The sequence below is a fragment of the Pezoporus wallicus genome, unplaced genomic scaffold (genome assembly GCF_028554395.1).
Source record: "Pezoporus wallicus isolate ANWC-B61680 ecotype Strahan unplaced genomic scaffold, APGP_CSIRO_Pwel_v1 contig_3952, whole genome shotgun sequence".
Taxonomy (NCBI): Eukaryota; Metazoa; Chordata; class Aves; order Psittaciformes; family Psittacidae; genus Pezoporus; species Pezoporus wallicus.
In genome coordinates, this window is record NW_026635034.1 from 4,193,103 (window position 1) to 4,219,188 (window position 26,086).

General features: G+C 54.6%; 1 protein-coding gene across 1 annotated transcript; it reads left to right on the forward strand.

Moving 5' to 3' along the window:
* Positions 1 to 120: 120 nt before the first annotated feature.
* Positions 121 to 18,651, forward strand: AEN (apoptosis enhancing nuclease). Its single transcript, XM_057423262.1, is given in 5 exon segments — positions 121 to 261; positions 263 to 380; positions 16,406 to 17,067; positions 17,324 to 17,524; positions 17,865 to 18,651. Coding segments are annotated over 5 exon segments (1,326 nt in total). The 3' UTR covers positions 18,069 to 18,651.
* The last annotated feature ends 7,435 nt before the right edge of the window (positions 18,652 to 26,086 follow it).

Consider the following 26,086-nt stretch of genomic DNA (forward strand, 5'->3'; position numbering starts at 1 on the left):
CAATCTGTTGCCATGGGCGCTCGGGGACTTTTGCTGTGGAGGGGAATCGCGTTCCTCCCCCCCCCCCCCCTTTCTCCTTCATCCTTCTCCTCCTCCCCTTCCCTCCCTTCCGATGACGTCATGGATGACCACGATGGTGACAGGGCCACCTGTGGGCTGGTGAGGGGTTTAAAGAGACAGTCTGCAGCTCCAACAGGAGCCCCGGCTATTGTCTCCTCACCTGAGAGCAGGGACGACCCAGACCAACATCCTTACATCCATCGCATCCAGTCCCACTCTATCCCTGCATCCCCCCTTGCCTTCATCACTGCGGCTCTCTCCCGGGACCCGGGCATCCCAAGCTGAGTCCTGTATCCCTTCTCTATGGAGGCTTTTCCAAGGTAAGGCTGCGCTCCGTGGTATCCCATATCCCAGTGGGGATCCCGATGGGCTGCGGCTCCGAACGCCGCTAGCGGCGTTCGGAGCCGCAGCCCATCGGGATCCCCTCATAATCCAAACCCCATACGAGGCATCCCCAGCTGGGATCAGTCACTTCTATCCTCTATTGGGACGCTGCCACCTTCCCCACACCTCCAAACAGGACATTGGGCTCATTCCAGAAGATAAGACAACAAAACCCCTGGGGTGGCAGGTCCCTACCCACATAAAGGGGTTGGGATGCTCCTGCCTGGGGTAGCACCGGGATGTGGGGGATCTCCAGTGTTCTTCATCCCTTCTGGCATTCCTAAACCACTTTGGAAGGTGCTCACCACTGGGTATCTTCTATGACACCCCCCAGGCAAGAGCCTTGGGCATCTCCTTGTCCCTGTTGTGGTCCTCATCAAGGAGACCCTTATTGCTCATACTATGCCCGGTATCTAAAACCCACCACGGCCAAGCCCTGAGGGGATACAGGTGATGCCAGGAAGACATGGGTGATGCTGCAGGAACAGGTAGAGGCAGGGGTGAGGAGCGCTCCTCATCTTGGATGGGGGGAAAGGACCATCTCTGCCCGGTCCTCCGGGCTTTGTCCCACTGTCCTTCCAGCTCCGACAGGATGAGCAGCAGGTAAGTGCCTCTGCTCAGCGTCACTCGGATGTGCGGGCAGGGAGCTGGGTCGGAAAGGGATCTGGGACCTGGGAGAGGCTCGGAGAAGAGCAGGGTGGAGATGTGTGTGTAGGGACCGGAGTGTGCATAATCCCGGCAAGAGGAAAGTGATGTCCCTTCCCACAGGACATAATCCAGCAATGAATGAGCAAGTCACCAAACTCCTTGGTGGATCCCAGCGGGCATCCCTTGAGGGTCTTCCTAAGATCCGGATCCACTTAACTCCCATCAGCTACAGAGCCGCTGGTCCCACAGGGGTGGCTGTGGTGGGAGCAAGGCAATCAGAGTAAACCTCATGGCTAGTAGCCTGGGCTGCCTCTTCATGAGGGGGAAGTGGGGCAGGAGGGGAAGGGAACTGTGTGGTCCATCCTGGAGGAGCTGGGCAGATCCAAGGATGCAGCTGCCCAGTTTTGGGGTGGAAGAGGCAAAATGCAGACTGTGCGATAGGTGGAAATCTCTGCCTGGGTGGGTTTGGCATCTGCCCACTTGGTAGCAGCTGAAGTGCAGGGACACAACCCGCACCTTGCTGCACATGGCCTGGGAGATCTGGGGGAATGCCTGCAATCCCCTGTGATGCTCAGTCTTTGTCCTCCTCACTGCCATAGGGGGACACTGGGGACAAAATAGGGAGCTCTGGCTCCAGCATGGGATGGGGCAGCCCTGGCTGGACCCACCTTGCCCTGGGGGACTCTGGGGAGGCTGCTCCATGGCCAGTTTCCAAGGGGATGCTTGGAGACCTGTGGTTGATACCTGCTTGGGGGGGGGCATCCCTATCCCCTCCCTGCACTGTGTATGGGGCAGTGGCTGCTTGAGCAGCAGCCACAGAAATCAGGAGTCAGTTTAGTCCTAGATGAGCACAGATGAGGGCTGCCTGTTGTTCCAGTGGGGCCAAAAGTTGAGCTGAATAAACCCGGGGTTGTAGCGTCTGGCTCTGGTCCATGTGCAGGGACACACGGAGCAGGCAGGAGACATACAACACACAGGAGGAGTTGTAGAGTAGCGGCTGGCTGTGCCTGGTGGTCCAGGGATGTGCTGTCTGCCTGAGCACCTTTTGCTGCTTCATAATCCTGTGAGAACACGTAACCAGAAGGGAACTGATGCCCGTGTGTGAGGACACCCAAATATACATTCAGACACACGTGTCGTACCCAAATACGTCGCAGCACTGGGGAACGCCAGCGCGCAAGCTGGTTACACTCCCAGCTCCCCCCGGCAGGCGATTCCACCTCCCCCTGATCCCTCAGGGAAAACTCTTCCAGTGCTGGTGATCGATAACACCATCAGAGCACGGGCTCTTCTCCTGACCCTCCTTCTGGCAGCATCCGAGTTCCCTTTGCTGGCTTTGTAGGCTCCAATTCCAAACGGTGTCTGAGCTCAAGGCTAAGCACCTGCTTGCTGCTGTAATAAGCAGGGATAAGGTCTCCAACAGAGGTTTGTTCAGGTGGGGAATGAGGTTGGGACCTCGATCCATCAGCAAGGAGCCCAATCCTTCCCCTGTGAGAGGCAGAGTTAAGGTGAAGTGACCAATTCCACCTTCAAGGCTCCTCCCTGGGCTGTGTTTTCTCATCAGGCTCCAAGCCCACCCAAGGCTCAGGCTGTTACTGTGTGCTGGAGCAGTCAAACACAAAGAGGGGATGAAGGTGGCTTTCATCCCACCCTCGTCACGCTTTGGGCTGGACTGTGCCCAAGCCATGGGGAGAAGGGGAGGAACCGATGCCACCAGGCAGTGTCCAGCATCCCCACTCGGACTGTGCACACAGCAGGCACTGGTTTCTCAGCAGCGACGCAGAGGCTTTTCCAGCGTGGCCTCTTAACCCTGCTAATTCCCTTGTTTTCTCCTGCCAGGTCCGCTGTGCCCCTGCCAGGGGGTGTCCCGGAGCCTGCTAATTGCACTAGTGAGCTTAGTGTCTCACCATCACTGGGGAGCTTTTCTCTGGGGTTGTTTTGGGACTGCTGCCCTTGGGATGTGAGCAGCAGCACTATTTGCCCTTTCCCCTTCACCATCTCCGTGTGAAAGATGTCAATCTTTGATCGACTCCCTTGCTCCCAGCCCACACTGAGATGGGGTGTCACCAGGGACGGTGGTGATCCTCAGCACAGCGCAGTGCTTCTCCCATTCTGTCTTCCCTATCAGGAAGGCACCGAAGGTGCAGTGCGAGGAAGGGCTGACCTAGCTCACCTAACCCACTCACCTATGTCCACATCTCCAAGGCTGTTTTGGAGCTGCCAGAGTTGATTTGGAGGTACAAGAGCTCATCCCCACACCCGTCCCCCTCCTCAGCCAAGGGAGGCTTCAGGGTGCCAAGAACACCCCGGAGCATCCCTCACCTCCCACCTCACCATCCCCACCTCCTGTCCCCAGGCCATCTGGCCACACTCATCCATGTTAAACAAATGCTGGAGTCTATTATCAGGCCCTGCCTCCCCCTTCCCCCCTGGACAGATGGAGGCTGAGCACACCCGGAGCCCCGGCCCGCAGCATTCATGTGTGTGAATGAGAAAATTGAATTATTTATGGCCATGCGAATAAGGCTGCCTGCTGCAGAGGCCGAGCAAAGGGACTCCATTACGTGGCAAGGACCTGTTGCTATGGAGCTGGGGCTTCTTCCCCACAGCCCCCCGTGCACGGCTGTATCCCTGCTTGAGCCCCATCCTGCCCTCATCTTCACAGGGGTGGGATGGAGAGTAGCACTGAGCGCTGGGTTGGCCATGGTGTGCTCATCCCCGCACTGTTCCTGTTCCTTACCCAGACTTGTTTGGAGGTCACCCCAAATCTCCCCACATTTCAGACCTGGATCCCCAGTGCAGTGTGGGGATGGTGTGATGCTGGTGGACAGTAGCTCCCTGGTCTACGGCACACATTGGAACTGCTGGGAAGCTTTGGGATGCGCAGCAGCAGCATCTCATGGCTGGGGCTGGGTAAAGCAGATACCAGCACAGCATGGGGCAAAGGGTGACTCAGCTCACACGCCTTAACTCCCCTTTAAACCTCCCATCCCTGGAGGCAATGGGAGCTGTGAGTCAAGGTCTCCCCCTCCCCCAAGCAGAAAAGCAGCTTTACAAGAGGGGGGACCCCTGCCGAAGCCGCTCCCTAGGGATGCCGAATCCTACAGTGATGCTGAGAGAGATGCTGGGACATCCCCCCCTCCCACTGTCTCCTTGGCCAAAAAGTAGGACTTTGTCCCCATTGGGGCACAGTCCCTCCTGCCTTGATGCCCACCTGTGGTCGGGACAGGCTCCTGGGGACCATGAAGAGATGGGACCCAGCAGCCTCCATCCTTGTGCGGTGGCAGCGCAGGGACTCCCACTCCCTTCCCTGCAGGGCTAAGAATAGACTCCAGCTCCGCTCCTGGCGCTGAGTGGGCTCTGCTGGGCTCGGAGGAATAAAAAGCAGGCAAATGCTTATTTTAGTCGCTGCAGTCGGCAGCTGTGGCTCTGATGTACCCAAGAAGCTGCTTCACACCGTGTTTACTCACCCGCTACTGGGAGCAGAGGCACCGTTGCAGACCACTTATCCAGGCTATGGATGTCCCCTCCGTGCTCCCAACCCCATCCTGGCTGGCTCCCAACCCTTCTCCAGCACACCCAGCTGCTTCCCTTCCTCCTTTTCCCATGTTTCTGGTGTGAGGGATGCAGATGCTCCCACCCTTCCCCGTGCCTTGAGGGATGCTCCCCTGCTGCTCCCTGCTGCTGGAGGCCAGCAGAAGATGCTTAGGGCATCCACTATACAGGACACAGGGGGCTTGTCCCTACCACCTGAGATAAAGGGGATTTGCAGACATCCCTATGTCCAAGTGCGGCATCCGGCTCAAGGCCGAGGGAAGCACCCGCTCCTCTGGGAGAGCATCTCTGGGTCCCTCTCCCCAGCATCCCCCCCACCCCGGGAGGTAAAATCAAGGAAAAGCTAATTGTTACCATAGTTACGTGAAGTGGCCTTTCTCAGGGAGCCGCGTCATCACTGCTGTCACAAGGTTAAGGCGGTGAGGAGTGGTGGTGGTGGGGAATGGGGGGGGGGGATGTGTTTTCTTTGGGAAAAACCATGGCAACAGCTATTTCTAAGGGAACAGCTGTGCACGGTGAGGCCATGGGGAAGGGGAAGAGGTTGGGGCATCTCTGTGCCAGCCGTGCGCTCAAGGCAGGTCCAGTGGCTCGGCATGGCAGCCTGTATCTCCAGGGTCCCCTTCCCACCAGTGACAGGGCTCAAGGGTGTTTCCCACAGTGCCAGCATGGTGCAATGAGCTCCAGCAAAGCAGCACAAGGCCAATCCAGTTTGCTTGCCATGTGCAACCGCTCTTGGCATGATCCCGTTGGCCAGGGCAGGAAGGGCTGACAGACAGGGGTTGGAATTAGATGATCTTAAGGTCCTTTCCAGCCCAAACCATTGTATGATTCTATGTGTGGGATCACCAAGACCAGCTGCCATGGCGAGCAAGGATGCGACTGTTTGCCTAGAGCAAATACACCAGGGAGAAGCCTCAATGGAAAGCCCAAGGTTAATCAATGAGAGACATGAAGTTTGAACAACCATAATGCAATCCCGGTGGATATCAGAGGCATGGAACCAACCCCACCACAGCCAGTATGGCCTGGGCTGGTGAAATGACCTTCTGCAATTAATGCAACCAGTTCTGATGGGACCCGCTGCCGGTGGGGCCCAATGTGTGGATAAGCATGGGAAGGTGCTCTGAAAAGGTCCGAGGAACCTGCACCCCATATCTGCTTTGCAACAGCCAAGTACACTCAGTGAGAAGATGCTGGTCTCAGCCGCAATCTCCACCCCTGGTTCACAGAATCACAGAATGGTTTGGGTTGGAAGGGAGCTTAAAGAGCATCTAGTTCCAACTCTCCTGCCACAGGCGTAGCTGGAAATTATCCCTCTTTGCAAGGCAGACACTTAATTAAGACCATTTTCCTGAAGGAAGCCAAGATGGAGAGCTTCATTCCAGCGCTTTCTGGCATTCATTTCCACACCAATTAGGGTGCAAATTAGTCATCAGGAGTGCAGTTCAGTGGCTGTGCTCAAGGGAGGCTCTCCAGCACATGTGCCATCTTCTTCCAGAAAGGTGGTGTCAGGGACAGGCAGGGTGACCATGGCAGGGACAGGGAAGGGGCAAGCATGGTCCTTGGGGTGCTGAGGTCTGTGGCTGGTGATAACAGCACAGGGCTGGGCTGGGCATGGACAGAGTCAACAAGAGGGCTTAGGGTATCTCCATGAGCCGTGTGTGCTTCTCCTTGGCTGCTCGGCCTTGGCATGACTGGGTGAGCTGCTGGTCTCTGAGACTAAGCACTGGGACTAAATGCTGCAGAATCTGTACGTGGCAAAAGAATGGGAACGGAAAGGGTGTGAGGAAGAGCAAGGAGCCAGCTGCTCCCCAAGTCCTTCTGCAGGGACCTCACCATCTGCCTGTGCTCTGTGGCAGGAAGGCTGAGAGAGGACAGGGAATTCCTCCAGCCTTGGAGGATTGAGCCCACACACCAAGGAGGAAAGCCAGGAGCTCCCTGATAGCACTGACAGGGGAGGAAGAGGGATCTGAGGATGAGATGCTCAGCATTGCGCCCTTCTGTGACAGCATCCAAGCTGAGGGTGAATCAGTGTCGGCACAGAAATGTGGCTTAAGGGTGGTTGACATCTTGATCTTGAAGTTCTTTGGTCTGGATAGTCTCCTGCTCAGGTCTAAAGATGGACCTCTGCTGCGGTCATGGCTGTGTGTTCATCCATCTGCAGGTGAACCTCTGCTGGTTAGCTTTAGCCAAGAGGGTCTTCTAGAAGATGCAACTGAAATGTGGGATATAAGAGCTTAGGAGGAGGAAGGTTCAAAGGGGAGCAAGCAAAGCCTCCCTGGGCAGTGGCAGGGACACACTGGCTACTCTCCCGGTGGAGCTCGTGGGATGCTGTGGTTGTAAGAATTCATTGAATGTGATTTATGCAGGGAGCACTGGCACAGTGGTGCACCATAGAGTGGGACTCTCAGGATGGGATTGCTGGGAAAGCCAGCATGTGGTGGAATGGGAAGCCGGAGAGCCTGTGGAGAGGTGGTGGGGAGGAGGCATCTGAAAGCCACTGCTGGCTGCTCCTGTCTCCCAGGTGATCCGGGGAGCAGGGTCTCACTACAGAAACACTGCACCAAGCTCCGTGCTGACCTTAAGAGAGTCAGGACGGGAAGGCTCCAACTGAAACACCAGTTTCTCAGTGATCTCAGTTGCAAGGCTTAGTTCCCCTGTTGCTTTTCAATGCATTGTGCTGAGCCCGCAGGGCTGGTGCCTGCTGCTCCATCAGAGCCATGTCTGGCTCTGGCTCCGTGGGACAACTCCAGGGTCACACACTCAGCACGGCTTTCCCTAAATACTCCTAATTACCAACAAATACTCTCATTTCCCATGGGCACCAGCAGGGACCAGAAGCCTCCCTCATGTTCTGCCCAACCTACCTGCTGCCTGCTCCGGCTCCTTCAACACAGCACCAGGAGCCCTGCGAGGAGCCACCTACCCCTGGGGCATGTCCTCCAAGCCCCCATTAGTTAGCAGTTGTCTTAAGCACTGCAACATTTGTAGCCTTATTCTTCCTAATCCCGCCTGGTGTAACGGTGGCTGTCCTCATTAGCCACATAATTGCCTGGCAAACACAAAACAGGCCCTGACGCCGTCGAAGGAAATTGGTTTAAAACTATGAAGCCGAGTCCTCAGATGTTGTTGAAGGGGTCTTCTGTGCTTATTCATATTCACACGGCGCCCAGTGGAATAATGAGAGAGAGACTGCTGCAAAAATACCTGGTTTTCCTTAAAGATCATCTTTGGAGAGCGTGGGTTTGAAATGATGGGGAAATCCAGCCCGGCCCCTGTGCTGGTGGAGGACAACTGCATCTCCACTCGGTCTTGTCTGCTGCACCAAGGGGTTTCCGAGAAGAGAAGGTGGCATCTCCCACCCGTGCCCACGTGGGTTTGGCTGCCCAGGGAGAGGTTTAGCCATCCACATCTCCCAGGGATAATGCCTGTGAATTTCAAAGGGGCTCCATCCACTTCTGACAGCAGACCACAGGGCTGAGTTAATGGAGGCAGTGGTAAGAAATCTAATTAACCTGCAGTATGTTGTTTAATTTGTGTAAAGTTGTTGTGGTTACTCAGCTATAAATTCCATCCCCAGCTCTAATGACACTGACTTGCATGGCAGCAGCGGAGAGCATCCTGGAGGTGAGCAGCCACCTATGCTCACCCTTGAAGCTGCCCTCAATTACACATGGAGCGTTCTGGTGGTTGCCTCCATCTGGTTCTTCCATGGCATTTGAGACACTTCCCTAGCTCCAGCCTTTGGAATGGGCATCCGTGCTGCTTTCTCTGCCTGCTCTGGCATTCAACCCTGGTGCTCGGCTCCCAAAAACCAGCCTGCAGGACCCAGCAGTGTCAATCTGTTGATTGCACTAAAGTCCAGGAGATGGCTTCAGGTCACCGAGTTCCCACCGCAGCTCTTAGGGCTGTAATTATGTTCAAGGCTCTTTGCTTCGGTTATTTCTTTTTGCTAATGCTTGCAGCCGCTGCACTGATCTTTTCTTCAAGGCTGACCTTCATGTAGCTTCCCAAGAGAGAGCCTGGCCTGCTATTTAAACCAATTCACAAACCAGCTCCCGAGGGCCAGTTGTCCATTATATGATCTTTTGAACAGCAGGAATCTGCAGGGATGATGGTGGCCGAGCTCTTAGTGTCGGTTCAGGGAGAAGCATAGGAAAAGGGATGGATGTTGTGCGTCTCTTCCCAGGTTAACCTTCCCCCAGGATCCTGGACCACCCAATAGCTCCCCTGCGGCACTGTACAGAGGGGCTCTGGAACCTGTGGTGCCCGTAATAGGGTGATGCTGAGCTTTAGCATCTCCGTCATCTCACACCAAAGCTTTGCAGTCCCCCCATGACCAGTATGAGAGACACAGGCACACTCATACCCTTCAGGGGCATAATTCCTGTGGAGGGAAAAGCTTTTAACCAGGCCCCAGACTCCTGGTTTCCCGATGAGATGAGGTTTTGCCAGGAAGTGAATTGAGAAGGAAGATGATCCACTTGAGGGTCCTTAAAAGCCAAGCGGGCTGAGGCCATGCTTTGCAGGGTTTGTAGGAGGAGAGACCTCCAGCATTAAGCTCACTGAAATCCCTTCCAAGGCTGGTGCTCTGAGTGTGTTGGGGACTTGAAATACAAGAACACTCCTGGCAGATCCACAGCCTCCTCCCTGCAACTCACACTTGCATTTCAAGGGGACTTCAGCCCCTCTGTCCCATGGGAAGCCTGGAGGCTTTGGCTCTCTCCTCCCTGGACACAGGCTGTTGCTGGTGGTGATGCCCAGGGGCTGCCCACCATCCAGGATGTGCTCCCCAGCAAACAGGACTCCCAGCAAACCAACCTGCATCTGCAAACAGGGGTTCTGGTGGAGTTCCATGTGCAGGGACACAGGAATCACCCTCAGAGCCAGCGCATCTCCACCACCGCTGGTTTGTAGGATGGACCAAGAGCGTGTCCCTGTGTAAATCTCTTGGCATCCTGAGCTCCACAGGCATTCCCCTTCAACGCAGGGACAAACCCAGTCCCCTGGGTGGCCGAGGCAGTGGCCACCGAGTGGAACAGGAGCTCAATTTGGGGATTTCTTTCTTTTTTTCCCTTTTTTCTTTTTTTTTTTTTCGGAGGAATTAAAAAGTGGCATCGCTCCCACCGGGTAATTATCCCTCTGTTCCAGCTGAAATACAATTAAGGCAGCTCTCAACGTGCCCCCGGGATATTGTGGTTTACTAATTAACAAGCGGATATGCTGTGGCCCCTGTCATGGCAATTACAGCATGAGACAGGCTTCAGGAGCTCTAATTACACGTCAGCCCGTGACACACGCTGCAAGACAGATTAACGAGGGCGACAGAGGGGTCTTCACCCAGCGAGAGGCTGGGATGGGGATGGGGATGGGATGCGGGGATCCGATGTGGCTCCAAGCCTGGGGTTAACGGTGTGCGCTGCAGGACTGGGAGGATGCAGGGAGCAAATTTAGGGTAAAATACCCCTTGGTTGCCAAAAAAAAAAAAAAAAAGGAGGTGGATGAGAGAAAAGAGAAGGGTTTTTGCTTTGCAGAGCTGTGGCCTGCTGAGATGAGTGGCATTTGGGATGACTGCAATGAATAGCAAGTATCGCATCTGCCGCCGTTAATTCCCAGACCAATAAAGCTGCTGTTAAGAAAAGAAGTCAGATGGGAAATGCCCAACAGGGTTTTTGAGTGCTGACAAATAACTACGAGGTCTCCCAGAGCCAAGAGGAATTTTTCTGACAGATGCTTTATTGGGAAAAGTTATGCAGTTTCAGGTGGAGTTCAACAAAAAGCCTTGGCCAGGTATGGGGTAGGGGGAAAAGAAAGCAATCAGGGTTTATGGAAATGCAGTGTTGACATGGTGCATTTAAAAAAGCTGTTTCCTTTTGAAACACATTAAAAAGATACAATTAAACCCAAATACAGACTGCACACCTAACGAGGGCAGTTCGTTTCTGACAAAATGAAACCATTTTTATCAGCTTTGCTGATACCCATCAGATTTTTGCTGGTCCCAGCCCAGCAGCGATGCGGGTTTGCTGTGACATTAGTTTGCCTTTGGAATTTATTGCTGTTATTATTTATCTCTTCTCCAGCACTTGCCTGCTGCAGGCACCCAAGGAGGGACAGTGACATGGGCTTTGCACACCAGCATTGCCTCCAAATGCTGCTGTAGATGCGGTGGTTCTCAGGCTGATGGGAGGATTTGGGGAGGCTGAATGGGGTTTGGGGCCGTATCACAGGAGGACATCCCTTGTAGAGGATGGAGTTTCACACTGTGGGGATGTGCAGCAGGCCCAGCTGTGATGAAGGGTTGAGATGAGGCAGGCAAAGGGGTGTCAAGGGAGTTTCAAGTGGGTTTTGGACTAAACCCCCTCAATGCATTGCAGGGAGGACACCCTGCACCCAAAGCATGAAGCCACTTGAGGCCACCTCTGCCGCAGTGATGGCAGGGGGAGGGCACGAACCTCCTCCCGCATTGCTCCCGGAATAGATCTCATCAACCATCGCAATTAACACGAGCCAGGCCCTCTCTCCTCTTCATAGCCCCAGACAGAGCCGTACATAAAAATAACTGTTTATTACACAGCGGGCACAGCCCTGCTTATCGCTGCAGACAGGAAATTGCTGCGCAGAAACCGCACGTTTCACTTTTAATAAGTTTGGCAATAAAACATCTCGTCAAACGAGGCCACGACAGGGCGATAATGAAGCTTCCGCATGGCCCATAATTGCTCACTGCTCTCCTGGGGGCGAGCCAGAAAACAGGGAGTGAGAAGAGAGATGTGCGGCGGCAGCAGCAGCCCTCATCTCCTGCTTTGGGAGCAGCCTTCCTTATCCCCAGCAGCATCCCCGGAGCATCAGCACCCACCAGGCTGTGGTTGAGGAGGAGGGATGCAGGCAGTTCCCACAGAGTGGTGGAGGAGGTGTCAGAAGGGAAAGGAAAAGGTTTTTTTGCCTTCCAAACAGGAGTTTCCAGCACTGAGAAGGCTTCAAAGCTGGGTGGGTGCTGTTACACTGAGTCCGTCCCTGTCCTTAGCCAGGATGGGGGTGTTCTCCCAGAGGTTTTGCGCAAGTGGGCTCAGGATGAGGAACTCACAAGACCAGCTACAGCTGAATCATGTGTAAAGCAGGAATGAGGAAAGCACTCATTGACTGACACCCTACGGATGCTCCTCACTTCTTTCCGAAGGTCCTTGCTAATGGGAGCTGCAGAAACCCTTGGTGTCTGTGGCTGATGTTGGACATCTTGCCTTGCAGCCCTTCAGGTTTAAAGTGGTTGAGCTGAAACACATGCCCAGTCCCAGGCCAGCTCCCCTCAGCAGAGGAGCCAAAGACTGGCTGAGTGTTGAAGGAAGGACTACTTTGCCCTCTTCAGAGGGGACTGAGGCATGGCAAAGGAGAAGGTCCTGCAGGGAGCCCTGTGCTGGACCTCTGCTATGGATCAAGAGGGCTGCAGAGCTCTGAGCCGCATCATGGCAAAGGCCAGGAAGCGACATGGTGCCTGTCTGTTCTGATGTCCTCATGCTGGTGACAACAGCAGCCAGGCAGCACCAGCTGCCTGGTCCCTTGCACCAAACGATGGTCATGGTGTTCCCAGGTGCTCCCTTCATAAGTCTTTATTTCTCTAAAGGAAACCAGGTCAAGCAAAGGACTGGTCACAGCCCTGACCTACTTCTGTAGCTCCTATCTGATCTTCTAGATGCTGGTGGACATAAACCAGCACTGCCACAAGCCTATTTGGAGTGATGGGAACAGCTCAGGAGAGCTCTGGTGGGGTGGGTGATGAGGAGGCACCATGCAGCCTGCAGAGCCCAGGATGGTGAAGTGGACCCTCATTACCTATTGAGGCAAAGCTGGGGCCTTGCTGCCTTCTATGGGTAAATTTATCCTTGAGGTCCTCATTCACACCAGGGTAGGGCAGGAACAGAGAGGTCCAGGAGGTGCAACCAGTCCTGCAAAGACCAGCAGTAATAGGAGACAAAATAAGCCATGTCCAGGCTGGGACTGGGAAATGAAGTGGTTTAGAGTCACAGCAGGAACGTGCTGGCATTGTTGGGGATCACTGCCGGGCTCCAGGGTGTGCAGGAGCCTCGGCTCACCCGCAGCACTGCTCGCAGGGAGCTTACCTGGAATCACTGATCCGCATTCATCAGCATGATCACGTTAATTGGCTGTCGTGGCTGCAGCCTCCATCTCCTCCCTGCGCTGGGACTGCATCTCCCTCCCCATCCCAAATGTCACCATGTGTCTGCTCCTACACCCGCCTGGTTAAGGACAGGGAAGTGGTTAGAGAAGGGGAAGAGGCAGAGGATGGGTGAGCCCATGAGCCTGGAGCTGGCAACAGACACCCACTGCCACCACTCTGCTCTGTAAAGCAGTGCATTGAAATCAAACCACAGACTCCTTCTTGAGGGGAGCAATGCAGGATGCTCTGTAGCCCCAGCAGCGATGACCTGGGGACAGGCACCTTGGCTGGAGACCTGTTTCTATTGCAGGATCAATGACGAGGTGGCTGGAGAGGGACCAGCTCCCAGGACAGATCCAGCCGGGCTGCTCAGCCTGAGATCAGCCTGGTGCTCGTCTCGCTTGGAGCAAGGCCAATTGCTTCTAGTAAATTATTCATCTGACAAATTTAGCCTGTTATTGTAGTCGTGCTCTGCCCAGAGTTTTACAGATTTCATCATTATTTCAAATTGTGCAAACACCACAGAAACCTCTCCCGGGCTCTGGCTTCGTCTCAGCTCTCGGCTCATCTGCCACATCTGAAACAGGATTTCAACCATCTGCTGACAAAACCTCTATCCCCAGAGAGGACACAGGACCCTTTGGAGATGAGTGGCATCACTGTCCAGCACCAGGCTTCCGCCAAAGGGAGAGCCCTCTACCATGTGAGAACTGTCTATTGACAATGCAGAGGGTGGGATCGGAGGAGGCCATGGCACACTGATGGACCCATTCAAAGCTATTCTTTTTCCCACCTCCATCCTTGAGTCTGGGGTAAGGAAGAAAAATGACACCACTGTTTCCTTGGGCTACCATGGCCTTGGGAAATGGGTAAAAGCTTCTCCTTTCCCCGCTATGTGCCCATAATTTCTCCTGTCAAGGAACCATAAGGGCACAGCTTTGTCCTGCCAAAAAGAATCTTTTGTCTCTTGCTAAACATGCAGCCTGGGAAGAAAGGAGTTACAAGCAAAGCTGGGAGGAGATAGATGGGTCAGTTGTGGACAAACCAAGAGTGACCAGACCCATGAGTGCAACAAGTGTGCCTGGGGAGAAGCTACCAACCAAGAAGCACTGAATGGTCCAGGCACTTGAACCTCCTGTCCCACTGCAGGGTGTGAGGGAGAAGAGCAGCCAGCAATGCCACCTCCTCAGAGCTGGCAGAGAAATGCCACCAGCAATGCAAGCCCATCTCCCTCACACCAGAGCTTGAGTTTGCTCCCATTCGTGTGGTGACAGTCACTCACACCTTGAAAAGGGGTGAAAAATGGGGCAAAGAGGCCCAGGAACCCCCAATGAGGTTTACATCATTACATCCTCAAGAGCTGGAATGCCCAGTTTCATCAAAAATACCAGAAAAAGGTATAAATTCCTGTACAGAGACCTGCCAGGGCTCCCTAGCAAGGTATTGTGGGACACTTGAAGGACTCTCATTACGGGAGGGATTAATTAGCTGAACAGCAGGAACGGAAGCAATAGATGCAAAACACAGAGCAACAGATTTAAGGAAGAGGCTTACTAGCCTGAAGAAAAACATTAAAGGAATAGGAAAATATAAATCACAGGGTGATCTAAGCCATTTCTTTCTGCCTAGGCTGAAGCAGCTGATGGGTGGTGAAAAGGGGGAATGATGGAGCATGAAAACACTTGTCCTGCTTCCCTGCACACACCCCCCCCCCCCCTTCGGTGGCAGGGAGAGGGGATGCTCAGCACAGGGCCCCGAGGGACGACGTGGTGCCTGGCTCCCTCTGGAAGACTAGTGATTTTGTTGTTGTATGGCTCATCCCACCACAACAAGTCACAGTCTGCCCTAGGGCGCACGGCCTCTTCGCCATGCTGGAGGCACGGGGACAAGCTGGTGGCTGGGGCTGCCGTGGCCCTGCACTTCTGACCACCTCAGCTGTTGCTTTTGTGAGTCTTGAGAGTGAAGCAACGAGGGGCTGGTCTGAAACCCCATCTGCACCCATGTCCCAGCCAGAGCTGCCCCCACAGAGCACCATGGGAGAGCCTGGAGGGGGCAAACCCCAAGCTCCAAGGCCTCAGCACACCCCAAGGAGTGGTGCTACCCTAGCCAGCAGGTGTTGCTAGCAGAAGGGATGTCCACAGGGTCATAGAATCATAGAATCAACCAGGTCGGAAAAGAGCTTCAAGCTCATCAAGCCCAACCATTACCCCAGGACTGCCAAGTCCACCATTAACCCACTCCACTGAGGGCCCCATCTCATGATGTTTGAACACTTCAAGGGACAGTGACTCCAGCACTGCCCTGGGCAGCCTGTTTCTATGCCTGACCACCCTTTCAGTGAAGAAGTTTTTCCTAACATCCAGCCTAAACCTTCCCTGGTGAAGCTTGAGGCTGTTTCCTCTTGTCCTATCGCTTATTATTCTGGAGAAGAGACCAACGCCACCTCACTACAACCTCCTTTCAGGTAGTTGTAGCGAGCAATAAGGTCCCCCCCAGCCTTCTCTTCTCCACACTAAACCCTCCCCAGTTCTCTCAGCTGTTCCTCATCACACTTGTACTCCAGGCCCTTGACCAGCTTCGTTGCCCTTCTCTGGACCCGCTCCAGCACCTCGATGTCTCTCTGATAGCAATGAGTCCGAAACTGAACAGAGGATTCAAGCTGCACCCTCACCAGTGCGGAGCACAGGGTAATCACTGCCCTGATCCTCCTGGCCACGCTATTTCTGATACAACCCAGGATGCCACCGGCCTTTTTGGCTGCCTGAGCACGACTTAACTGGGTCAGCAGTATACCCCAGCAAACACACAGCGACACCACAGTATATTGGTGCTGGGTTCCCCGGTGAGCATCCACCCCACCCCAAACCCACCACCCAGCAGGGGCCCTTCCCTCCAGGGCCAGAGGTGGAAGCCTTGAGCAGCGCTCAGGTCCGGGATGCGAGAACCAGATGTGCATCACCAGATGTGGAGCCCCAGATGCGCAACCAACCCTCCCCGCGCTGTAACCGGGGCTCCTTAAGCGGCACCGCCACGCCCCCTTGTATGCAAATCATCCGCCGCTCAGCCAATGGGAGACGTGAAGGGCGTGGCCACGCCGGGACTTGCCCGGGCATGTGAGCACGGCTGCTTCCGGACGGGACACGTGGGAGCGGGACCGGGCCCGGTGCGTCCCGGAGGGAGACCGGGGTCGGAAATGGGGCGTGGGACGGGCAGTGGGGCGGGCAGGGGTCGGGAATGGGGCGGGCAGAGGGCTGAGGCCGGGAATGGGGTGGGCAGAGGGCTGAGGCCGGGAGTGAGGCAGACAGGGCCTTAAGGGGTGTGTAGTGGGGTGGGCAGGGGGCTGCGGACCGAGGAGGGGGTGTGCATGGCCCCGGGATCCGGAATGGGGCAGGCAGGGCCCAGGCAGTGAGGCAAGGTCATGGGGACAGGATGTGACAACGTGTCTGTGTTCCCGCTGCTCCATAGCTCCTGCTTGGACTCCGTATGCCAGCCCACACCGTAGGGGGGGTGATGGTGTGTGGGTCTTATTTGACAGGGGTATGGGAGCTGCAATGTCGCTCATACCCCCCTGTGCACATCCAGCAGGGATGCCTCCTGGCAAAGGGCAGATGATCCCGCTGCTGCCCACCCCAAAGGCCACGGCACCCACCCCACGCAGCACCCATGGCCCCGCTGCAGGGGGCCACGCTCGGCCCCCCGAGGGTCGCAGCAAGAAGAAGAGCCGTAAGCACCAGCGGTTCATGGAGCGCCGGGCACTACTGGAGCAGAAGGGGCTGCTGAGCCCCCCCAAGCACCCGGGCAGCCAGACCCCCATGGCAGGGCTGGAGGCACACAGCATGCTCACCAAGGTGGATGGCACCACAGCACCGCACTGTGGGAAGGTCCCCAAGCCAGAACAGGCTGTCTCCACATCCCTGCCCCCATCCGCCTCTCCGGACAGCATCGCCAGGCACCACTCCGTGCTGCTGTCCCAGGGGAATGGCAGCTCCAAGAAGGTGCGGACGTCCTCCCCGCTCCTGCGCCCGAGCAAGTACGTGGCCATCGACTGTGAGATGGTGGGTACCGGTCCTCAGGGCAGGCTGAGCGAGCTGGCGCGGTGCTCTGTGGTGAGCTACGAGGGGGATGTCATCTATGACAAGTACGTCCAGCCGGAGCTCCCCATCGTGGATTACCGGACACGCTGGAGCGGCATCACCAGGCAGCACATGAAGAGAGCGATTCCCTTCAAGGCTGCCCAGGCGGAGGTGAGGAGGAAGAGAAATTAAAAGTCTGTGTGTTACCTGCCAGATACACCTTAAGCTGTTTGGTGGTCTGAGCCAAGCTGCTCTGAGGCACAAGCCTTTGTGGTGGGTTGGTTTCCTTGTTACTGCTCCATTCTGGGAACCTTAAAAACTAGAAGTGAAGGAATTGAATTGAATGCAAAATGGTTAATTTCGTGCTTAATTGTTGGGAGTGTTTCCTCAGCTGCACTGCCTGTCTGACCCTTTCTGATGCTTCCAGATCCTGAAGATCTTGAAAGACAAGGTTGTGGTAGGACACGCCATCCACAATGACTTCCAAGCCCTGAAGTACTTCCACCCCAAAGACAGGACCCGGGACACCAGCCAGATCCCAGTGCTGAACGAGAGGGCAGGGCTGCCTGGCAGGGCCAGTGTCTCACTCAAGACCTTGGCCAGGCACCTGCTCCACAAAAAGATCCAGGTAAGCACCAGGAACCTGGAGATGGAAGCATCCTGTGTGGTCAGCCTGGGCCCTCATCTCCGTGGGTGCTCTCTGGGAGATGGAGATGAACCTTGTTCATGTTGTGCTCCTGGCTGGATCAGGGTGGGGGAGTGCAGGACCTCACAAACTGACCAGATAAGCAGGGAGAGGACCTGTGCCCTCAAAAAGTGCTTAAGAGATTCCTGCATCTCCATGGCTGCATCAAACCTTTTCTGTCTCCAAACCCCCAGCACCTGTATCCTTCCAAGCAAGCAGACAACATGACGTGGGATTTTTGCCATCCCCTATATCTAATGAGTTGGTTTTCCCCTTTGCTCAGGTTGGCTGCAAAGGGCACTCGTCAGTGGAGGATGCTCAGACAGCCATGGAGCTGTACAGACTGGTGGAGGTGCAGTGGGAGACGGAGCTGGCCCGTAGCCTGCCCCCCCGGCCCCCCAGCCCCATCACAGACCCCACCGCAGACAGCAACCAGTACATGGATGACCAGTACTGGCCCACAGACCTGATGGCAAGCAGCTTATGATGAGGGACAGCGCCTCCTCCATGTGGTTCAGGCAATCCTGGTGCCTGTTCAAGATAGAGGCGGCTGCTGATCTCCTTACCTGGGGCTTGTGGCCCATGGGTTCTGCCTGGTACCCATCTCTGCACAGGGAGCTCAGACACCCCCAGCCCTGCCCTGCGACAGAGAAACAGTGACACTTGGACACCAGCAACTCCCAAAACCACTGAGGCCTCTTACTGTGGCTGTGCTGTGTTCATCTGGCACTTGGTGCTCGGGGATGAGCAGGGTCCTGGTGTGAGCCTGGAGGAGCCCCCGTGGGCATGCAATGGCTGCGGTGGTGGCTGTGGCTGCCAGGGCACCTCCTGTGCCCTCTGGGAAGGGGCACTCCATGGTGGGCAGGTCCTCCTGTGGGAGGACTGAGGTGCCTTGCTGATGCCCAAAGGCTGCAAACAACTCGGAGCCAGTTTCCTCCTCACCTTTTTGCACAGTGAAGCCTGAGAAGTCTGGGTCTAATCCAGCCTGGACAAGAGGATAGGATGCACTTCATTTAAATGGACTGTTCATGTAATTGTCCAATTCTGAATAAAAAACTGGTCTTGCTAAACCTTTGTGTATGCTGCGTGTTCTGATCCAGCAGCTCTCCAGGAGGGAGAGGGCAGGGATGAGGTTGGGAAACCTGCCTGTGTACCATGGTGGCAGCTCTCTGGGGTATGGGCTGGTCCCCTCTGCTGTGAGGGCATCCCTACAAAGGTTGGAGGAGCAGGGAATAGGCTCAGCTTACAGAAAGCCCAGTGTAAGAGGAAGCATCCTGCTGTGTCACCCTGCAGCAGCTGGGCTGTCCCAGCTCAGGGAGCTCCCAGTCTGAAGGGGGAAGCAGTACTGGGATTTGCCCAGCCTGCACATCCATACCCCTGCACGCAGGGGTTAGGAGTGGGTGGGAATGATGCTGAGCTGCAGTGTGAGCTGCTGTAACAGTGTGGGGACAGGGTGATGCTCCGTGGGTGACACATGTAGGTACACAAATGTATCTGTGGGAGCACCAAAGTGGGGTTTGGGGTTGGATATGGGGAGGCACTGGACAGCCACGGTCCAGCAGTCAGCATTGAAATGGAGCCTATGTCCCCCATGGCCAGGATAGACCGCTCCCAAGCTTTTCCCAGCATCCATAGGGAGGGAAGGAGAGCTCAGCCCCAGCCTTGGGAAGCGGCCAAGGAGCTGGGTGACGCAGGCACACCTGACGCACACATCAGTGCCATTGTAAGACACACTTGCACTTCCCATCTTAACTCCTCCCTGCCCGGCTGGGGAAGCTGGTGGTGGCTCAGAAATGCTTCAGACAATGTTGGATGTGTCTGAAAAGCTCTGTCCTCCAAGGACAACCATCCTGCAACAGAAACAGCAGTAACCTCGGCTGCGCTGTGAGCTTGTGGTCCAGGCACTGCAGCAGACCTGGTAGGAAACATGGTTCCGTGGAAGGTCTTTGACTCCTGCTTGTGGCAGTTTGTTCCAGACACATTCCTGATCCAACAGGCTGCAAAACACACCACCACCCCCTGTGCAAGCCCCAGCACGATGCCGTGCAATGCCAGCAGGACCTGGTGGGGTATGGGAGGGACGTGAGCCCAGGGTGTGCAGGAGGAGCAGAGCTGGCACAGGTTTCTCTCTTTCCTCATCTCTTCTGGTTTCACCTCTCCCTGGGTGGCAGGAGGGAAGCAGAGCTGTAGGAAAGGTGAAAGCTCAGCAGACCTGCCATCAGAACATGGTGGCATCCCAAGGCACTGTCTTCTGCTCCTGGGAAAACAAACCCAGAGGAAGAGCGCAGCAGAGGGATGCTTTACTATCAGTGCACCCCCTTGGGGGTATGTATATAGGGAGCTTGTACAGGGCACCCCACAGCTCCATCTGAGTCCCCCTTGATGTCCCCCCAACCCACCCTGTGTTGCCACCACGTAGCACTGACTTGCCCTGAGCCATCATCAGTGGCTCGATGTGACATGGATGTTGGGGTGAGGCTGGAGAAAGCTACAGAAGGCCAGGAGGCTTTATCAGGCCATGACTGAGCCTGCCTTGCCGTCAGCCAGCCAAAAGGGAAGGTGTGACTGAGGACAAACCCCACCTCATTTCTGAAGTCTTGACCATCCAAACACTCCAGGAGACCTGCTTCCAAAAGGAAACCTGGGCTGGGCTCCAAGCACTCATCCCCTGTGAGCCAGGGCAGCTTTCTCCCTTGATGGAGCTCCTGGGCTTGCACAGTGGAATGAGATGCTTGAAAAGCCCCAGGCTGCCTCTGAGAGATTGTTCCCATTGCCACCACACTGATTTAACCCCTCTGTTTAAATACCCCCTCTGTTTTAAGGGTGAATTTCAAGGCACCCAAAGGCAGCTGCTCTTTGGTGCTCTCATGCTCTGCAAGCTTTGCTTCTGTGCCATGGTCACCAGCTCTTGGGTCAGCTGAAATAAATCTGGGGAGTCAATCCCTGTTTATATGGGATCTGAGGGGCTGGAAAACCCCTGACATTGTGCACTGCAGTCCCCCACAGCAGGGCTACTGATGAGCAAACCCCTGGATGGATGGATGGATGGATGGATGGATGGATGGATGGATGGATGGATGGATGGATGGATGGATGGATGGACAGATAATGAGGGGTAGTGTCAGTCTGCTTCCTGCCAATGAAATGATGTTTGCTCGGAATAACCTGAACAGCCACATTCCCCTGTTTGCACCCAATGAGCTCTTTAAGAACTAATCAGGATTCTCACAGGTGGCTCTGAATATTCACCTACGGGCTATGGCTGAGAGCAGCCAACCTTCTCCCTGGTCCATCACTCATGCTGGGAAGCTGAGCATCCTTAGGTGGGCAAAGGAGCATGGGGCTGGCTCACCATTTACGCTGTATGTCCTGATTATGGGAGAATCAGGAGAAACCTGGTCCGTTATCTCCCCAACCCTTGGTAATGATTAACCCAAACCCACGAATCCAGCAATGGGCTTTTTTTATCAGAGGGAAAACATTGTCAAATGAGGTTTTTTTTTCCCCAGCCAGCTGCAAGAGCAGGTAACTGATAAGCCCATTATTCGAGTAGAGCTGAGCCAATGGGAGCCGATGGCGACGGCTTCTACTTCTGTCTAGCAACAGCTTCTCCTTGAGCAGCAGATGGGAATTCAATGCTGTCCCTTGCTTTTATTGAGCTTCCTTCCTGCTACAAGGGGGTTTTCATGTGGGACACTCAGAAACTGGGTTTCATGTGGATTGTTCATGGTTTTCCACATGTTTTGGTGTCTGTTCCTATCAGTAGCTGGAAAAGTGAATGGATGCATGCTCCCATCCTGCTCCCACCCTAGGCTCTGCTCACACCCTGCCTTACCCGTGCACGCAGAGCTCTGCTTCTGCTGGGTGGGTGTCAGACACCCATAGGGTGCTTGAGATAACACCATAACACAACAGCTGTACCAGGAGATGTGTTTGACCCTCCTGCCCTGCATCACCAGCTCCTGGCATGGTCCAACACTGATCCCAGCTGCTGGGGGCTATTTGTACATGCACTACTGCTTAGAGCATCATCCTTATATTAAGCACCCAGTTTGCTTTGCTGCTGGCTCTGGTTATCACAATACATGTGGTTGAAGCCCCACATAAACCCCAAATGTCTTGGGGTAGAACAATGCTGGTACCTAATACCAGCCTGCAGCAAGTCCCTAACTTGGGGCAGTCTGTCCCCTCGCTGTGGGGATCCAGAGGGACCATTCACCTTGTTTGCATGCGGACACCAGAGGCTTTGCTCAGGTGACTCATCAGAGACCGAACTGGTTGTAGTGCAGGGAATAACCAGCCTCCCTGCACCCCATCAGTACCTCCACTCACCATCACTCTCTGCTCTAAAACCCGAGCCTGAATTAGAAGGCAGAAAACTCACAGCCAGCTAACAATTAAAAGCTCAGGAGCCTTAATAACCTGCTTGGCCAGGAGAAGCGAATAGGTGTGATGTGGAGATGAATAGGCACATCTGGCAGCCGCTTAGCACTTCGGCTGCAGGAGGGGTGTGCGTGTGCATGTGTGCATATGTGCAGAACCGCCAGCACAGCCTCCCGGATTGGCTGCAAAACCCCTTCCCGACCAATGCTGGGGACCAGGGTGGCCTAGCAACAGCCTTTTCCTAATGAAAAACAAGCCACTTAACCATCGTGACTGTCTGCATAGGAGAGGAAGAGCCACAATTCCTGGTACGCTCCATCCTCCCTGGGGAGCTGACCCCAAAGGGGGATGCAAAGGATGAGCTGGATGGAGTGGGGTGGCCTGACTCGAGTACCCCTTGGTCCCTGCTCCACGGATGTGTTGGATACTCAGGAAGGGTTTGCTGCAGGCACAACACAAGGAAGCCCCTGGGGAGAACCCTATTCCCACTCGGCTGACTGGGGTGCCAGGCTCACCCCCATGCATGGCAAGGGGACCCTGACACAGGCACCATACATTCTGCCCTGAGCTGGATGGCGGATGCCAGGGGGCCATGGGGATCATGACCTGCTGAAGATGCCGCCTTTAGGGCAGGAGGGGTTTGTGGGTGCAGTGCTGGGGACACATGGGTAAAGGAGGAGCTGAGGGGTTGGTCACTGCTGTGGTATCGCTCAGAGATGTCACCTTCCCTTGTTCCTGCCCTGGGATTCTCTCCTCCAACAGCTGCCCAGGGAAAGAGCTCAGAGAACAGTAGGATCACACGTGTGAGCGTAAGCCTATGCCTTATCAATAGCCCTTTACGAGCCAGATCACAAAGCAGCCACTGATCTTATGGCTGGGGGAACAAGGGGCTGGTTTGAGGGTCAGTGAGCATGGGACACGTTGCAGGAGGCAGGCTGGGAGCTGCGGACAATGGCAGAGCATATCGAGGTGCAGCTTTGGGGCTGCAGGAATTCCTTTTCCGTGAGGAACAGACTTCTGGCCAGCTCTCTGCTGACAAAAAGCACCATATCCAGTAAGGCAATGTGGGGAGAGGCCTGAGCTCAGCAGCAGTGTGGCATGGCACCATGCTGCCTTCATCCCTAGGTGCTGCATCATCTCAGGGAGCTTAAAGCTCTGCACCAAACCTGTGGTCTTTCAGCCTGTTTTCCCCCTACCAGCTCACTCTGAGGGTGATGGGGAGATGTAGAGCACCTATAGTGAGGTTTAAACTCTCTAATTCAGAAGCTGAAAGCACAGCCCTGGCCTATAGCTCAGACCTGCCTGACCCAGTCACGCTCACACCCCCAGAGCCCTCAGTAATAAACCCTTTAATACCTTTTTCCCCAACCAACAAAACAAAATCAGGTCATGTTTCCAATGCTACCTGACCAGCACAGAGCAGCAAGCATGCTATGCCCCAGGCCAGCATCTCTGCTGCGATGGATGGAGCGCACAAAAGGCGCTCCTCTGGAACCTGATGGAGAACACTAAAAAGTAGCTGGAGTGGAGGGAAAGCACAAAACGCGCCTCTCCATTCCTCTGCTCTGACCAAGGTTTTCACTTCATTCCTACCCATTCCAGGTCTGTTCGTCCCGGCTGTTCACTAGATGGTGCCCTCGGGCTGCTGGTTTCCCCTCGCAGGCTGGCGACGGGATGGAGCCAGGCCCTGACCCGGGTTCCTGCGTGTATTTCAGGCAGGTCACACTCACAGAAGGGGTGTGAAAGCCATTTACATCGCTCAGCTAAATCCCTGAGTGTTCTGGGGTCCTCATCTGGTAACATAACACAAGCACTGGCCTCCCTCCGGCTGTCTCGGAATCCCTCAGGATTTTATATTTCTACCACTGTGAAGGTGGTTTCCATCCCCAAGACAGGAAGAGAAGATAGGAAGGACAAAAAGGCAATTCCATAATGAATGCATCTGAGTAAAATAGCAACTAACCACCCACAACCACCACTAACAACCCATGTACAGACACAGCTCTGCAGCTCTGGTGCAGGGGGGAAGAGGAGGAAGACACAAATGAGTGTTACTAGGAGGATATGTATTCATTTAGAAATGTAAATCAATGGGCAGAAAGCAGCATTAGCTGCCCCCATTAGGCAGAAGCCCTGCCATGGGCAGGAGGATGCAATGGGACAGGGATGCAGAGCATCCATGGACCCAGGGCAGGAACAGCTGGTGCTGCTACAGGTCAGCACCAGGCTCCATCTGCCATCCTAGGAGATCACTGTTTGCATTTGGCCATCACCTGGTCAGCATGGAGACTTAGCTTTTATTAGAAACCACTTCTGCCTTTATAACATGGGGATCCCTGGGTGGCAGCTTCAGGGGCCAAGTCACACAAGGGCACGCATGCCAGTGTCCCCCTTAACTTAAAATAGCAGAAAGATGGAAAAGATCAAAGCAGAGCTACACAGAGCAGCATTTGTTGTCCTCTGAAAATGGCATTAATATGCAGTTCTGGGTGGAAAATGCTTCAAAAATGGTTTCTTGTTGCTGCTCATCTCCGCTTGGCCCCAGGCAAACTCCGAGTCCTGCCCATGCCCAGGGACTCATGCTGCTGCAGGTCCTGCAGAGCTGTCCAGATGTCAGGCTCTGAGCCACAAAGGCCAGGGACTGCTCCTAATTTTGTTATTTTTATATTTTCATTTTTCATTTTTATATTTTATATATATATATACACACACATATATATATACCGGGCAGACTGACCTGGAAATAACATGGGAGAAATCATGTTTGCTTTCAGCATCAGCAGCCCAAATGTCCTGGAGGACTTACTGCCAATGAGCCTCCAGTTGCTAACATCAAGAGGAGGCAGGAATCATCCTCTTGGCCTCTGGCATCGTTGGCATTAATAAAAAGATGTAATAGAGGGCAAAATGACACTCAGAGGCCTCCAGAGCATCTCTCTTTTTGGGGATGAATTTGGAGAATGAGCACATGAACACAGCTACTGCCTACAGAGTCTGCTTTTGATCTTCCAGGTCACCCTCATCAAAGGAAAGCTTGGCCAAGCCAACCCATTATATTGGGAATCCAATCCCAGGTACCTCTCTGGCGTCTGTTCTTCAATGATGCTCCTGCCTTGGACAGACGCATGCTCATCCCACCTCTAGGAATGGCACTTTTCTCCCTGCTGAATCCTCCCAATGGAAACCTTTACCTCTGAGGAGACAGACCTTCCCCTTCATTCCCAGGGACCTGACAATCCACAGCCTTCAACCCTGCAAATAAAAACGCATGTTAGCACAAAAGCCCAGTGCAAGGAAGAACACTGCATTAAAGCTACACACCCTGTCATCTCCATGACTGACCATTGTGTAAGCTCAGAATATTCCCTTATGAAGGAGTTATTTTTGTAGCCCATGTTATATTGAGCATGAACGTGTTCTCCATCTTTCCTTGCGGCTCAGGACACAAAAGGTGTTTGGTTTTGACACGTTTCAGCACGTTTCCCAAGTTCACAAAGAATTTAACAAAGAATAAACCCATTAATTCATATTCTGGTGAAGGAATATGGGCACAAAGCGGGGAGCATCCAGGAGGTTGTCCCTCCTCTGTCCCCAAGCCTCCTCTGCCCCAGGTTGTCCTGCATGGATGCTAGCCAGGAAATGGGCTAAACCTGGCACAGGCAGGTTCTGCCTCCTCTCAAAGATCCTTTGTTGGCACCAGGCAAGCGCTGAGCCCCTTGGGAGGAGACCAGGCACTGGGTCCAGGGAGAAAGATGAAGCAGCTGATGGTGAATGGGCTTAAGGCAAGGGAGTTTTCCTTTGGCTTGCCTCAAAATGCATCCCACATCTCAAGCTACTTCTGTCTTCCCTAGGGGGCTCATTTCATCTCCCTACAGCTCCATGCATGGGAATTGCTGTAGCAGAAACCCACGGGGCTTTGCCAAGGGATTTGGGTACACAGGCTCACCCCTTTGCTGGGAGCAAGCACCAGGTATGAAGGCAAGGGGATACTCGGCCATCTCCCAACTCCCTGACAGCCTTCACAGCCCAGGATCAGGATCCATCCCAGCTGCATCCCCCGAGGCTGGAACGCACCCGTGCCAGGACCAAGATTCTACACGTGTGTGCACCTATTTGGCCTCC